This window comes from Syzygium oleosum, unplaced genomic scaffold (assembly GCF_021117445.2).
Source record: "Syzygium oleosum isolate NSW1041296 unplaced genomic scaffold, Sole_v2.1 Sole_v2.11, whole genome shotgun sequence".
Lineage (NCBI taxonomy): Eukaryota > Viridiplantae > Streptophyta > Magnoliopsida > Myrtales > Myrtaceae > Syzygium > Syzygium oleosum.
In genome coordinates, this window is record NW_026607495.1 from 8378256 (window position 1) to 8390143 (window position 11888).

An 11888-nucleotide genomic window follows, 5' to 3' on the forward strand; every position below is an offset into this window, starting at 1 on the left:
ACCGCGAATCGCTTTACTCGGGAATAATACAACTGCAACCCATCAGAGAACAATCGAGGCATAACCAATGTAAAGTAGTGGAGTTCTGTATAGCCATTTGATCTTTGGATCATGCAGAACAAGAGTGCTCTCTCTAATCACAACTCTAATTTGCTTCAATGATCATATGGTATACCCAATAAAATTGAGATGTGCTACACCTGGGGGATTATGCTGGGCTAGAGAGATATGTGAAGGGCAAAATTTTCACATGGCCGAAGACCAAAACCGAGCAAGTTGAGAAACAATGAATTTAATTGCCGACATCAAATGGCATGCTACAAGAACTAAAGAAGAAGTTACAAGTATAGATGAGACCAGAATCGCGAGTGTGGCCGAGACGAACCTAACATTGCCAAGCTGCTCCCCAGGGCCATTGGGTTTGGCATTCATTGATGATGCCGCCTATGCTTTCGACGCTTTTCATCTCTTATAAATGTGTCTTTAGGAAACGGGTCGATCCAATCCTTGTCCATCTCCACGGCTTTATTCCACCGCTCTTTAAAGACTTGAAGCTCCCATGTCGATTGTCTCCGAATCTGCTCAGAGACACAGGCAACGTCCAAATAAGAGTCCCGTGTAATTTCTTTCTCCCCTCTCAACTAGGCGTGCTTAAAGCATTGGAAGACGTCTTTCCTTTTCAATACAACCAAATTTGGAATAGCCCTGAAGAAGGAATAAATAGCAAAGGAATGGGTCTCACCTCTGCTCGCATGTCAACTGATGAAGCGCTGTGTCTCTGCAAGACAAGGAACCAGTAAGCTCATCAGCCTCACCACTAAGTAATGGAAATAGTGACTGCCGTGATGTTTTTTTTTTTTTTTTGTGGTCGCTTAATGTCGTGATTTTTATAGTACAATGAAGGTAAGGTCATACACACATCGATATTTACCTTTGTTAACTCTTCTGAATTTGAACCCTGAGAATTGTAAAACGAAGCACATACTTAGCACAAGAAAACAACAATTGAAAAATTATAGAGCAAGGGAACAATTCAAACCGGAAAAAGGGATCCGACCAAAAAAAAAAAAACCGGAAAAAGGGAAGATAAGAAAAAACCAACCTTTTTTCCAGGACCACCTCCACCTAAAGTTTGTATACCCTTATGAAATATATACTCGCTGTCGATGACTCCTACCTTCTTCGTACGGTCTCCCTGTTCCATAAATTACGGCAAAGCAGAAATTTATACATGACCTTGTAGATCCCCCAAAATGAAGCCAATAAAGTCACTCCACTTCCCTATAATTGGAATTTAAATACAACGGACTGCACACCAGCAATTTTAACCTTAGGATAAAGGAGAAATATGGGAGGACATATTAGACCCTATACACTTTCACAACCCAATCCAACAGGGGTATAGTAGCTGATTCTGATACAATACCAGCTGTTCCAAACGTATTGTAGAGATTAAATGAAGAGGCAAAACAATTTTGATGCTCAAGGTTTAAAAGAAGAATCCAAATGAAACTACATGAAAAAAAAATTTCACTTCTGATAACAAGAAGTGCTTTCTGACAATGATAGGTTTATAAGCCCCCCCAATGATCCAACTCTACCCTGTAACCTTGTCACTACATCTTGATTCAGTGGCTGATAAAACTAGATTTTCAAAAGGAAACGGTTCCACGTTGCATGTGAGCATTCTCAACTGATGTGTATCCTAGGAAAAGTGGGAAAAATGAACAAAAATGATGGCAACCTCCACAAGCAGCCAAACTTTTTGTCATGAAATTTCAGTAAAGATAATACGCCCGATAAATAAGAAGTTAGTGCTAGTTTGTTTCACTATTTACATTCAAATTCAGGAAGAGTACCCTATCCCACTCTTCTGCCAATATCTCTCGACCTCTAATTAATCTTTCATATCCTCAAGAACAAAATGATGCTTCGAAGATGATGCAACAGTACACCCAAACTTGAAGGTACTTATGCCACAGGTGGTTGTGAAAAAAAGAAAAGATAATTCGCAAATCATTAAAGCAGAGGTTGACAGCTTGAACTAGAGTATTACCTGTGCACAATACCCGAGTTTCATATCCATCCCCCATCCGTGGACTAGATCATTCTGGAAGAGAGTAATTAAAGAGCGATTAATGTTCTATTACCAAGTGAAAGATATAGTCAAACAAAGCCATTAAAGATTGTAATTTTCTAGACCAATGAAGGCTCTTAGTGGTTAAAGGGATAACGTTACTGTATTACATATGAATCAAATTGTCGAAGATCAAAGGCAAAGATATAATCATCTTCTGACACATTAAAAACAAAAAGAAAAGCGAAATAAACAGAACTAAGCTAGTTTGTAGAAGAGTGATTCGCTGTTACTGGAAAAAAGGATCAACAAAAAGGGAAGGAACAGTAAAGCATTTTCATCCTAATAGAGATCTTGAATGAGAACAGTTAAGAGAACCACGGATGTATGGTATAATGCCAGTCTAATTAAACAGAAACGCCAAGGATCCAGGTCACTTTCTCTGTCATCAATTGACCACCTAGAGGTTGAAGCCTTACAGACCTAACTTGTGATAACAACAAAAGTTACATAAAAGCAAAACTCAAATATCACCTAACGAACAGGCTGCATTAGCAATGACATTTGAGGACCAAAAAATGCTTATTGTACATGAAAAGCTGCTCGCAAATTTGGAAAAAGGATAGATCATAAGACTTTGTTGACTCCCTTCTTCAAGGATTTTTGCGGATGAAGAATTAAGCTCCAGAATCAAGTGAAAGCTCTACTGCTTGTACTGTCATGTCAGCGGTAATTTCAAAAGGAGAAACGACCATTGACACGTTAACGTGCTTAAATAATAAAGCATGAGTTATGCTAATGAAGATAGGCGAGAAACATAATAATACCTGCAAAAGATGCCAAGTACAAAACCAAGCAGATCTTGAAAAAACTGGAGCCATTCCCTCTACAAATCTACAGTTAGCCAAAGAATGTGTATTACTGTCAAATTCCCAACAAATAATATCTTAAGACATCGCGTTCTGACTCTCTTATTCACGGACAACCAACGAATTATGACATTGACGGAGGGACATTGTTGTACAAAGGCTCCTATAAGAACACTTGTTCCACCAACTCCATTAATGTAATCAAAAGGTTTTACTACTGTGCAACAGAATTAGGCCCATGACATTATCCATCAAATCTTGTAGTGAAAAGGAAAAAAACAAGGTAAAACAGAATTAACTGTCATCCCATGTGATATTTACCCGGTGCAGGGCGGCCCCCAACTGGCATTTGTGCACTTTGTGCTGCCTCTTGCATCATATATCCTCCTGCATCATGCATTTGACATAAGTACCTCCAAAACTGCGTGCCATAGTAGCATAAGAACCTTACACAATTACATCTGACTCACCTATGAAGCTTCTTTGTTCTTGAACGAATTGTTATCCTGTGATGTATATCTGTCGAGTTTGGATGTAGAGCAGGCTGAGATATCTCCAAGCCTTCTGATTTCACTATTTTCAGGTATCTGGGAGCAGCCCGAAAAAGAAAACAATCAGAGAAAAATCGCAGATCATTCGGGAGTATGAGCTAACAAAACAGAGGGAAAAAGCCATATTGGAACTAGAGAACCCTGAGAAAGGGGAGAGAAAATTGCATTCCCTTTCGTGGAAGCCTCGGAAAACAATAAAGCTTACGTGGTTTTAGCAAACTGAAGATTCCAAAAGATTCTACAACTACAAGGGTACACTTACAAAGTAAAATAAATTGCAGAGAAATTTGCGCGAAAAAAAAAAACTGAGAGTAACATGTCGAGAGCAAACAGGTTGGAGATAAGAATATGGATAACAATTGCAGGGACATGATGTTAAAAAATGCTCATTACTATTACCTCCCTGGATGGAAGTTCTCCACACCCAAATCTTCATCCCAGAGAAATATGTAATCGTATACTGAAACAACGCTGGGATGTAGAAAACGCTTTGCAAACCACCTGCAACGGAAAGTTTGATTGGAATGTGAGTTGGAGACACAAAGTTTTGCCTGAGAACTAGCAGAAGCATATGTTGCTTAAGAATTGCACAAGAAGACTTCTAGAGCAACTCATAAGTTCAAAGAAAAGACGAGACAATGGTCGACATCATCATCTCAAACAACACACAGCTAGCCAAGAACAAGAAGAAAAGAATCACAGCTCAGACTAATTGAAGGCACTTGTTCTCTCTTGAATCTTTTCAAACCTCTTCCCAGAAATAGGACTTTTGTCAAATGAGTTGTAAACTTATAGTTCAATGGCAAGATAAACTTGTTATAAGACTCTGCAGCTAAATTAACAAAGTTCACTTAGTTTCTGAACCTATAGACATTGCTTAAATTACACACTACACCAGCTTTCCCTCGCAAAGTGCACTGGTTCCTAAGTTTTCGAACTCAACTCACAGAGCATATTCCTAATAAGCAATCATATTCCTAATAAGCAATCTCAAACTCAAAGTGCTGAAGGTCAGACTCACCATTTCGTTTGGTTTCGAGCAACTACATGAATGGCTTTGCTACTCCAGCCAAGATCTCCCCAATCATCAACTTTGCCATCATAATGGAATAGCATGACCGTGAAATTGTCTGGAAGAAACTGAATTCAAGAAATTAAGTAGTGAATCTCACTTCAACCATAGCCAATCTTAAATCATAAGCTTGAAAGTATTACCTTTTGGACAATAGCATTGACATTATGCTTTTGCTTGATCCCAACAGGCATTGCCAGTAAGTTACGGTAGCTGCGACTATCAACCTCATTGCTAGAGACATCAACCTAAAATTTTCGAAAGGCCTCAATTCATGTTCAGGGACATGCAATGCAATTGATGGTAAAGCCGAATGCACCCCTAGTATCTCAGTATCTATATAAATCATATCAGCTTTAATGGAAGCATTCTATTCACCAAGTCTGACCTTTGACCTTGAACTACTTGTTGACCATAACGGTCTCAACTCCAAATCTGATCTCGCTTGTATGATGCCGTGCGGAAGACTGCCTAGTCTCCGCGAAAGACCCCGAGAATCCTGAAGGAAACAAAACAAGACAACAAAAGAGCCTCATCAAAAGCATCACAGAAAGCCATCATCCATCCCTTAAAAGCATCATGAACTTCAGCGGCAACACTAATTCAACTCTAAAGGTAATAAATGCAAAAGTGAATAATATCAGGTAGAACTTGTACCTTTAGCGTGTCAAAAGGGTGTAAATTAATTTCCATCTGATCAAACAAAGGAGGCAAAATAAAAGGATTAGCTCACTAAAAGATGCATTGAATAAATCATAACTTCAACTTCACAGGTAAACGTTGGAAGGTCTAGAGATGATACAGCAACAGCATAACCAGATGAAATTAAAACTGGCAAGTGGTGAAGCCAGCAACGAAGGAAGGGGCAAATTTCAATGAATTTTTTCTAGACATTGCATTCTACTATTTTCTGTTACTTTATTTTATCCCTCAAACCATATCAGTGCTGTAGCCTAACTATTAGGCAGACTTAAAGATCCATAAAAGCCAAAAGAAGACAGGTTGAAGTCTATTGTTTCCCTGCTAATTTTCATAGATTATATATTATAAAATTCAAATACTGATAGAGGAACTCACCTATACAGGTTGAAGTCTATTGTTTCCCTGCTAATTTTCATAGATTATATATTATAAAATTCAAATACTGATAGAGGAACTCACCTCCGTCTGACGGTATTGATATTTGGTCGTTCTATATACAATAAACAACATCACTACACAGATGATCCCCATAAACGGTAGCTGTTTCATCTTGATCCCGCATTTTCCCTACGGCAATCAAACTTATAAGCATGAAAAACCGTTCAAAGCCATCCAATTATGAACAGGGAATAAAGATCAAACTCACCCCATCAAAGGATGCATTCTTTTTCCTCAAGAGAAGTCTCCATGATTTGAACGACTTCATAGACAACAGATGCTTCTACTTTCTCTCATAACAAAGTGACTACTGAGGCAAAACAGATACACTCCAATCAGAAATCATTCCAAACAAGTTTTCAAGCTAAGAAACCCGAGACAGTTTTTATCACCAAACTAGTGTTCTCGAAAGGGTTAATTAACAAATTTGTCGCATTTTCCCTCTGAAAATAATCAATTGAGAAATACTGATAGGAAAGCTAGAAATCTTCCAAAGTTTACAAGCGAAAGTATAAGAAGTAAATCATGACCCAACAAAGATTTCTCCAACTCACTAAAACAACTTCCAACGAGATGATGAGTATTGTGGCCTGCTTAAGAAACGTCATGATAGGAATGAATTTGGGCATAGCATGATAAATTTGTATGTGAAAGCACAAGAAGCCCAGTGCAACTCACATGCTTGAACGATTACAGGTAAAGAAATTGTCTCGATGCCAAAAAGAAGAAAGTTCCTCTGACAACAGGAGAGCTAAAAAAATGCCAGACATGACCGAAATAACATACGAGGAATCATAGATACGCTTCAGATTTTCACATCTAAAACCTTACAAGACATCAGAAGACATGCCAATCTGGTACCATACCTAAAGAATCTCCTCAAAAATCTAATTTTGAACAATCCCCACTAAAAAAGCAAAAGAGAATGTAAAGACAACCAAGCGAACATCGCAACTAATCGACTCGATTCCTTGCTTTCCGAGGAATAAAAAAACAGGATCACACAGCAAGTTCCATATATTTTGATTGAAGATCTAATCGTTGTAGACAAACACCGACGAAGACAACACTGCTAATGATTGCCGAACACAGTACAAGAAACTTCACGAATTCTCCGCATGCAAGTATCGCGCCAAGTTCTTTCATCTTTCCCTTCTTCGGATCTCAAAAGAAATCTCCAAACCAACCGAAACTCCCGAAACGCGAAAAAAAAAAAAAACAAGACGAACCCAGAACGAACTCCCTGGACCCGAAAACATCCGCCATCGAAATCCACGGTCTTTTCTACTCCCTCTCCCTTTTTTTTATCTGGGTGTTCTCGGATGAAGCAGAGAATCCCCTCGGGAGCTCAGGCGATCAAAGGAATCACCCACCTGCCGCCGTCCGGAGGCCCGCCGGAAACGAACGCGCGATCGCGAGGTTGCCGAGGCGATTCGTAGCTCCCGGCTCAAATGGGCGCGGCTCCAATCAGCCCCCCTCTCTCTCCCTCTCTCGGCTCGGCGCGGCTCTGCGCGGGGGCCAGGATCAGAATCCTCCGTGGGGATCCCACGAAGGGGGGGCGCCAACAGCACCCGCCCAAGAAACGCGAGGAGCGACACAGGAAGCGAGCGAAGCTAGAGAGAGAGAGAGAGAGAGAGCGCGAGGGAGGAGAGGAACGGGGAGCGGCCAGGCTTTAAGGAGGGGACTAAGGCATGGAAGACGACAAAAGAGAGAAAGGAGAAAAGGCGGAGGGCGGAACGGCGGAAGGCGAGAAAGCATAAAGGAGGGAGCTTTGCATGCGAACGCGATTTGCAAGAATGGTAAATTTCGCCGACGAGGAGGAACAGTCGTCTCTCTCTCTCTCCTCTCTTCTCTCTCTTCTCTCTCTCGTGTCGTCTGCTCGGAGGTTGTCTTTCCTTCCCTTCCTTTGGTCGTTGTTTTACCCAACAGCTGTTAGAATTCCCCATTTTTCTTTTTCTTTTTTTACTTCTTTTTTTTTGGTATTGGAATTCCCCATTTTTCTAATAATATTGAGTTTGATAATAATAATAATTTTCTTGTTTTTTACCCTTTTTTCTGTCTCTTTTTTCTACGAGGAAGCCACCTGAAAATTAGGTTAATTAAACACGAAAAGAGTTTTTGGTCGGGCGATTCCCACCCCCCCCAAAAAAAGAAATGTTATTTTAATATTTTAGAAACGAGAAAAAGAAATTCGTTGGCCCGCGTGCGGTGCCCACACTCACCACACCCCTAATTTCAATGATGTCTTTTTCTTTTCTGGTGAGACAGAATACTATCTGAAAATTTTACGTTCTAATGATTTCGAGATCCGGACGAAAACGAAGATGAAGGCTTTTAAGGACTCACGATTACATTCGTTTTTTTTCTTTCTCTCTTGCTATATGAATTTCGTTTAGCTTATTTTCTTGACGGTTTAAATTTTTTTTAAAGAAAATGATTCATTCGACGTGATATCGATGTCGTGACCATGACTCCTAAGCAACCATTTTTGGCTAAACCGACTTAAGTGTGCATCGAATGAGTTTCCATCTACGTCGTCCTATCGAGAGAAACAACGACAATAAATCTTGACCATGATTTGTTGGAAAGTGACAATAACAATATAAAGAAAGAATTTCGAATAGAAATGATGGGTTTAGATACAATATGAAACGATAAGGTGTTATTCAAATTTTTAAGTACAATCAGGACATACCAACAGGAAACGAGCAATATCATTCTTATGAAAAAAATAGTCTCGAGCATTTTTTTGGGCCGACACGCCGGAAATTTCTTTTCGATTGACTTTATTTCCATTTGAAATTATTGTATCGTGAAGTTAGGGGAACCCGAAAATTGGTTTCAACCTTAGGGTTTTGATACCATAGAAAACGACCGATGAAATTTCAATGTAGAAAAATACAGGGGGATGATGGGGCCCGCCATCCCCTCTTTACCTTTTCCTGCCCACCTTTTAAATAAAAAAATAAAATAAAATAATGCCCTAAGTTTTGAGAATCTTAATAGCAACTTTAGGATTAGTGTCCCTTTAAAATTAAATATTGGTAGCTCATATATTCTTATTATATTTGAGATAATTCAAATGGGAAACAAATCAAATCCCGCAACCCTAATTCTTCTTCTAGATAATCGATAAAATCAACACCCCGATTGGCATTGGTCCCACGAAAAATTTAAATGAAATAGATAATGTATCCAAAAAAAAAGAAATTTCGGACCTCGTTTTCTCTAAACTGGTAAGGAAAATATCACCATGAACTCTAAATTATGATCATTGTGTCTCTAATATCCAATTTTTTTCGTATCACCAAAGCCCCAAAATTAAAAGAATACCATTTGTCTACTATAAAAAAAAATCTCAAACTTTACTCTTTGTGACATGAATAGCCTGATTTTCTTTTTTTTGAAATTTGGGATATCGGTGTCACAATAGGCATGGCTTAGGATTTTTTACGATGGAAATTTTTTTTGCCGTATTAATGTTGAAATGCGCATAATTTAGGATTTTATAAACATCCATCGAAATAAAATGACCTAGCTAAGTACACCGCATACACCTTCTCTAACAAAACAAAACAAAAAAAGGATAACGAAGGGACGATCAGCCGCGGTAATTTTTGTCTAGCCCGTCCCTCGAGGGAGAGATTATTTTCTAATCTAATTTCAAGCGCGATTTTTTTAACGAGAAAAATATGGCCAATGTCTATTGGCCACGTATGAAGTCGATCCGACTAATTTATTTTTTTTTACGATATTTTAGGGCAAATAACGACGATTAATCGGGTGACCTAATCAAGAACATTGGGCGCCAAAACCATCTACGTCGTCCTATCGAGAGCAACAACGGCAATAAATCTTGACCATGATTTGTTGAAAAGTGACAATAACAATAAAAAGAAAGAATTTCAAATAGAAAGGATGGGTTTAGATACAATATGAAACGATAAGGTGTTATTCAAATTTTTAAGTACGATCGGGACATGCCAAAAGGAAACGAGCAATATCGTCCTTACGAAAAAAAAAAATTTCGAGCATTTTTTTGGGCCGACGCCGGAAATTTCTTTTCGATTGACTTTATTTCCATTTGAAATTATTGTATCGTGAAGTTAGGGGAACCAGAAAATTGGTTTCAACCTTAGGGTTTTGATACCATAGAAAAAGACCAATGAAATTTCAATGTAGAAAAATACACGGGGATGATGGGGCCCGCCATCTCCTCTTTACCTTTACCTGCCAACCTTTTAAATAAAAAAACAAAATAAAATAATGCCCTAAGTTTTGAGAATCTTAATAGCAACTTTAGGATTAGTGTCCCCTTAAAATTAAATATTGGTAGCTCTAGCTCATATATTCTTATTATATTTGAGATAATTCAAATGGGAAACAAATCAAATCCTACGACCCTAATTCTTCTAGATATTCAATAAAATCAACACCCGATTGGCATTAGTCCCACGAAAAATTTAAATGAAATAGATAATGTATCCAAGAAAAAGAAATTCCGGACCTCATTTTCTCTTAATTGATAAGGAAAATACCATCATAAATTCGCAATTATGCTCACTGTGACATTAATGCCCAGATTTTTTTGTATTACCAAAACCCCAAAATTGTACGGATGCGAAAAGAATAACATTTGTCTATTATAAAAGAAATCTTAAACTTTGTCCATAGCTTAATTTTTTTTTTAAGTTTGGAATATCGATATCACAATAGACATAACTTAGAATTTTTTACGATACAAAAAAAAATTTCACGATATTGATGTCGAAGTGAGCATAGTTTAAAATTTTATAAACATTCATCAAAATAAGATGACCCGGATAAGTACACGGCATTCACCTTCTCTAACAAGAAAAAAGGTAAGAAGGGACGATGAGTCGCGGTAATTTTTGTCTAGCCCCGTCCCTCGAGGGAGAGATTATTTTCTAATCTAATTTCAAGCGGGATTTTTTTAAAGAGAAAAATATGGCCAATGTCTATTCGCCACGTATGAAGTCGATCCGACTAATTTATTTTTTTCGACGATATTTCAGGACAAATAACGACGATTAATCGGGTGACCTAATCAAGAACATTGGGCACCAAAACCAGCGAGTCATCGGGGGTGAGTTAGTGAGATGCCTTGCGGCCACGGAGTGTGATTAAACTAATTAATAGCTAATTAATTATTTATTTATTTACTAGGGTTATTCTTTAGTAAAAGTGAGCAGCAATTTTATTATTATTTAATTTCTTTTACAATTTCGAGATACAGCGTCTTGGATTTCGTATTGAACGTGTCGATGATAATCGTTACCCTCTCTCTATTTGTTTATTAATCTAGTAAATATTTTATGCTCCCAACAACATTAGATAAAAAAAAAGAGAGAGAACGCGTGGCGATCATTATGTCGATCGACTTATATCCGATTAGATTATTAGGTCCCGTTGAACAGATCTAGACCAAATCCATCGCGAATCGAATAAATGTCAGCAAGTCTCATTTGAATCTTACTTCACTCGGCGGTCGAAATTACTCGGGTTCACAGTGAATTGGGGTCGCAACGAAATTGATTTCTCGTCGTAAATTCATTGTTTCTTTCAATCGATTAAAAGCGGTGTATGATCACCAAATGCCACGAAAAATGGCACTTTCGGATACGTGACGAGAAAAACGAAAGGACCAAAAAAAAAAGGAAAAATAAATCGAAAAAATGTCAAGTTCATATAATCAAAAGTATTATTAGTAGGTAAGTACTCGTGTTGCCGCCACCCCCAAAAGTAATGAAGCATCCCACCAATTCTGAGCGCGATGCTCCCCGGAAGTCACGTGACATCCGGCGTGCGGCACGTGTGCTCCATTTAATCAAACCCACCTTTTTGCATTATTTACGATGAAATCGGACAATTCTCCCAATTTTGCAAATTGGGTCCTTTTTTCCCCCTAACTTATACAATGTAGGGAATAAATCGATATTCGGATGACGTCATGCGTACCTAATTATGACATAATAAATGTCCCTCGGGTCGATTTGGTGGCGGAGGGTGCGGACCAAAACCCCTACAGATGGATGGAGATCATACCATTATTCTTTTGCCTTCCAGATGAGGGAGACTTATTGCATTACCATCTTGAATTATGGATCAAAAGACATGGTCCAAAATTAGGTAAGCCCTCAAAAAAAAAAATTTCGTGG

The 11888-nt window shown here is 38.4% G+C and overlaps 1 protein-coding gene across 5 annotated transcripts; it reads right to left on the reverse strand.

Annotated features, from left to right (window-relative positions):
• Positions 1 to 42: 42 nt before the first annotated feature.
• Positions 43 to 7237, reverse strand: LOC115686690 (uncharacterized). 5 transcript variants are annotated; one of them, XM_030612062.2, is made up of 16 exons: positions 7083 to 7237; positions 5918 to 6019; positions 5731 to 5838; positions 5227 to 5262; positions 4958 to 5068; positions 4713 to 4817; positions 4519 to 4637; positions 3897 to 3998; positions 3417 to 3533; positions 3268 to 3333; positions 2905 to 2971; positions 2057 to 2110; positions 1103 to 1195; positions 932 to 958; positions 743 to 778; positions 43 to 578 (listed from the first exon to the last, which is right to left on the reverse strand). In XM_030612062.2, the coding sequence occupies exons 2-16, from the start codon at positions 5975 to 5977 to the stop codon at positions 429 to 431; spliced, it is 1251 nt and encodes a 416-aa protein (XP_030467922.1). In that variant the 5' UTR covers positions 5978 to 6019; positions 7083 to 7237; the 3' UTR covers positions 43 to 428. The 5 variants fall into 5 exon arrangements, with proteins under 5 accessions (XP_030467922.1, XP_030467924.1, XP_030467925.1 ...); XM_030612064.2 differs by having other exon boundaries at positions 5918 to 6016; positions 7083 to 7230; XM_030612065.2 differs by lacking the exon at positions 7083 to 7237 and adding an exon at positions 6939 to 7061.
• Positions 7238 to 11888: the final 4651 nt, after the last annotated feature.

Bases quoted from the DNA above. Each gene is read 5' to 3' on its own strand.
- LOC115686690 (XM_030612062.2), bottom strand. From the start codon at position 5,977: ATGAAGTCGTTCAAATCATGGAGACTTCTCTTGAGGAAAAAGAATGCA. The intron at 4,818-4,957 runs GTCAGACTTGGT...CGAAAATTTTAG, and splicing joins CAAGTAGTTCAAGGTCAAAG to GTTGATGTCTCTAGCAATGA. The intron at 959-1,102 runs GTTGGTTTTTTC...TACAATTCTCAG, and splicing joins GAGGTGGTCCTGGAAAAAAG to GGTTCAAATTCAGAAGAGTT.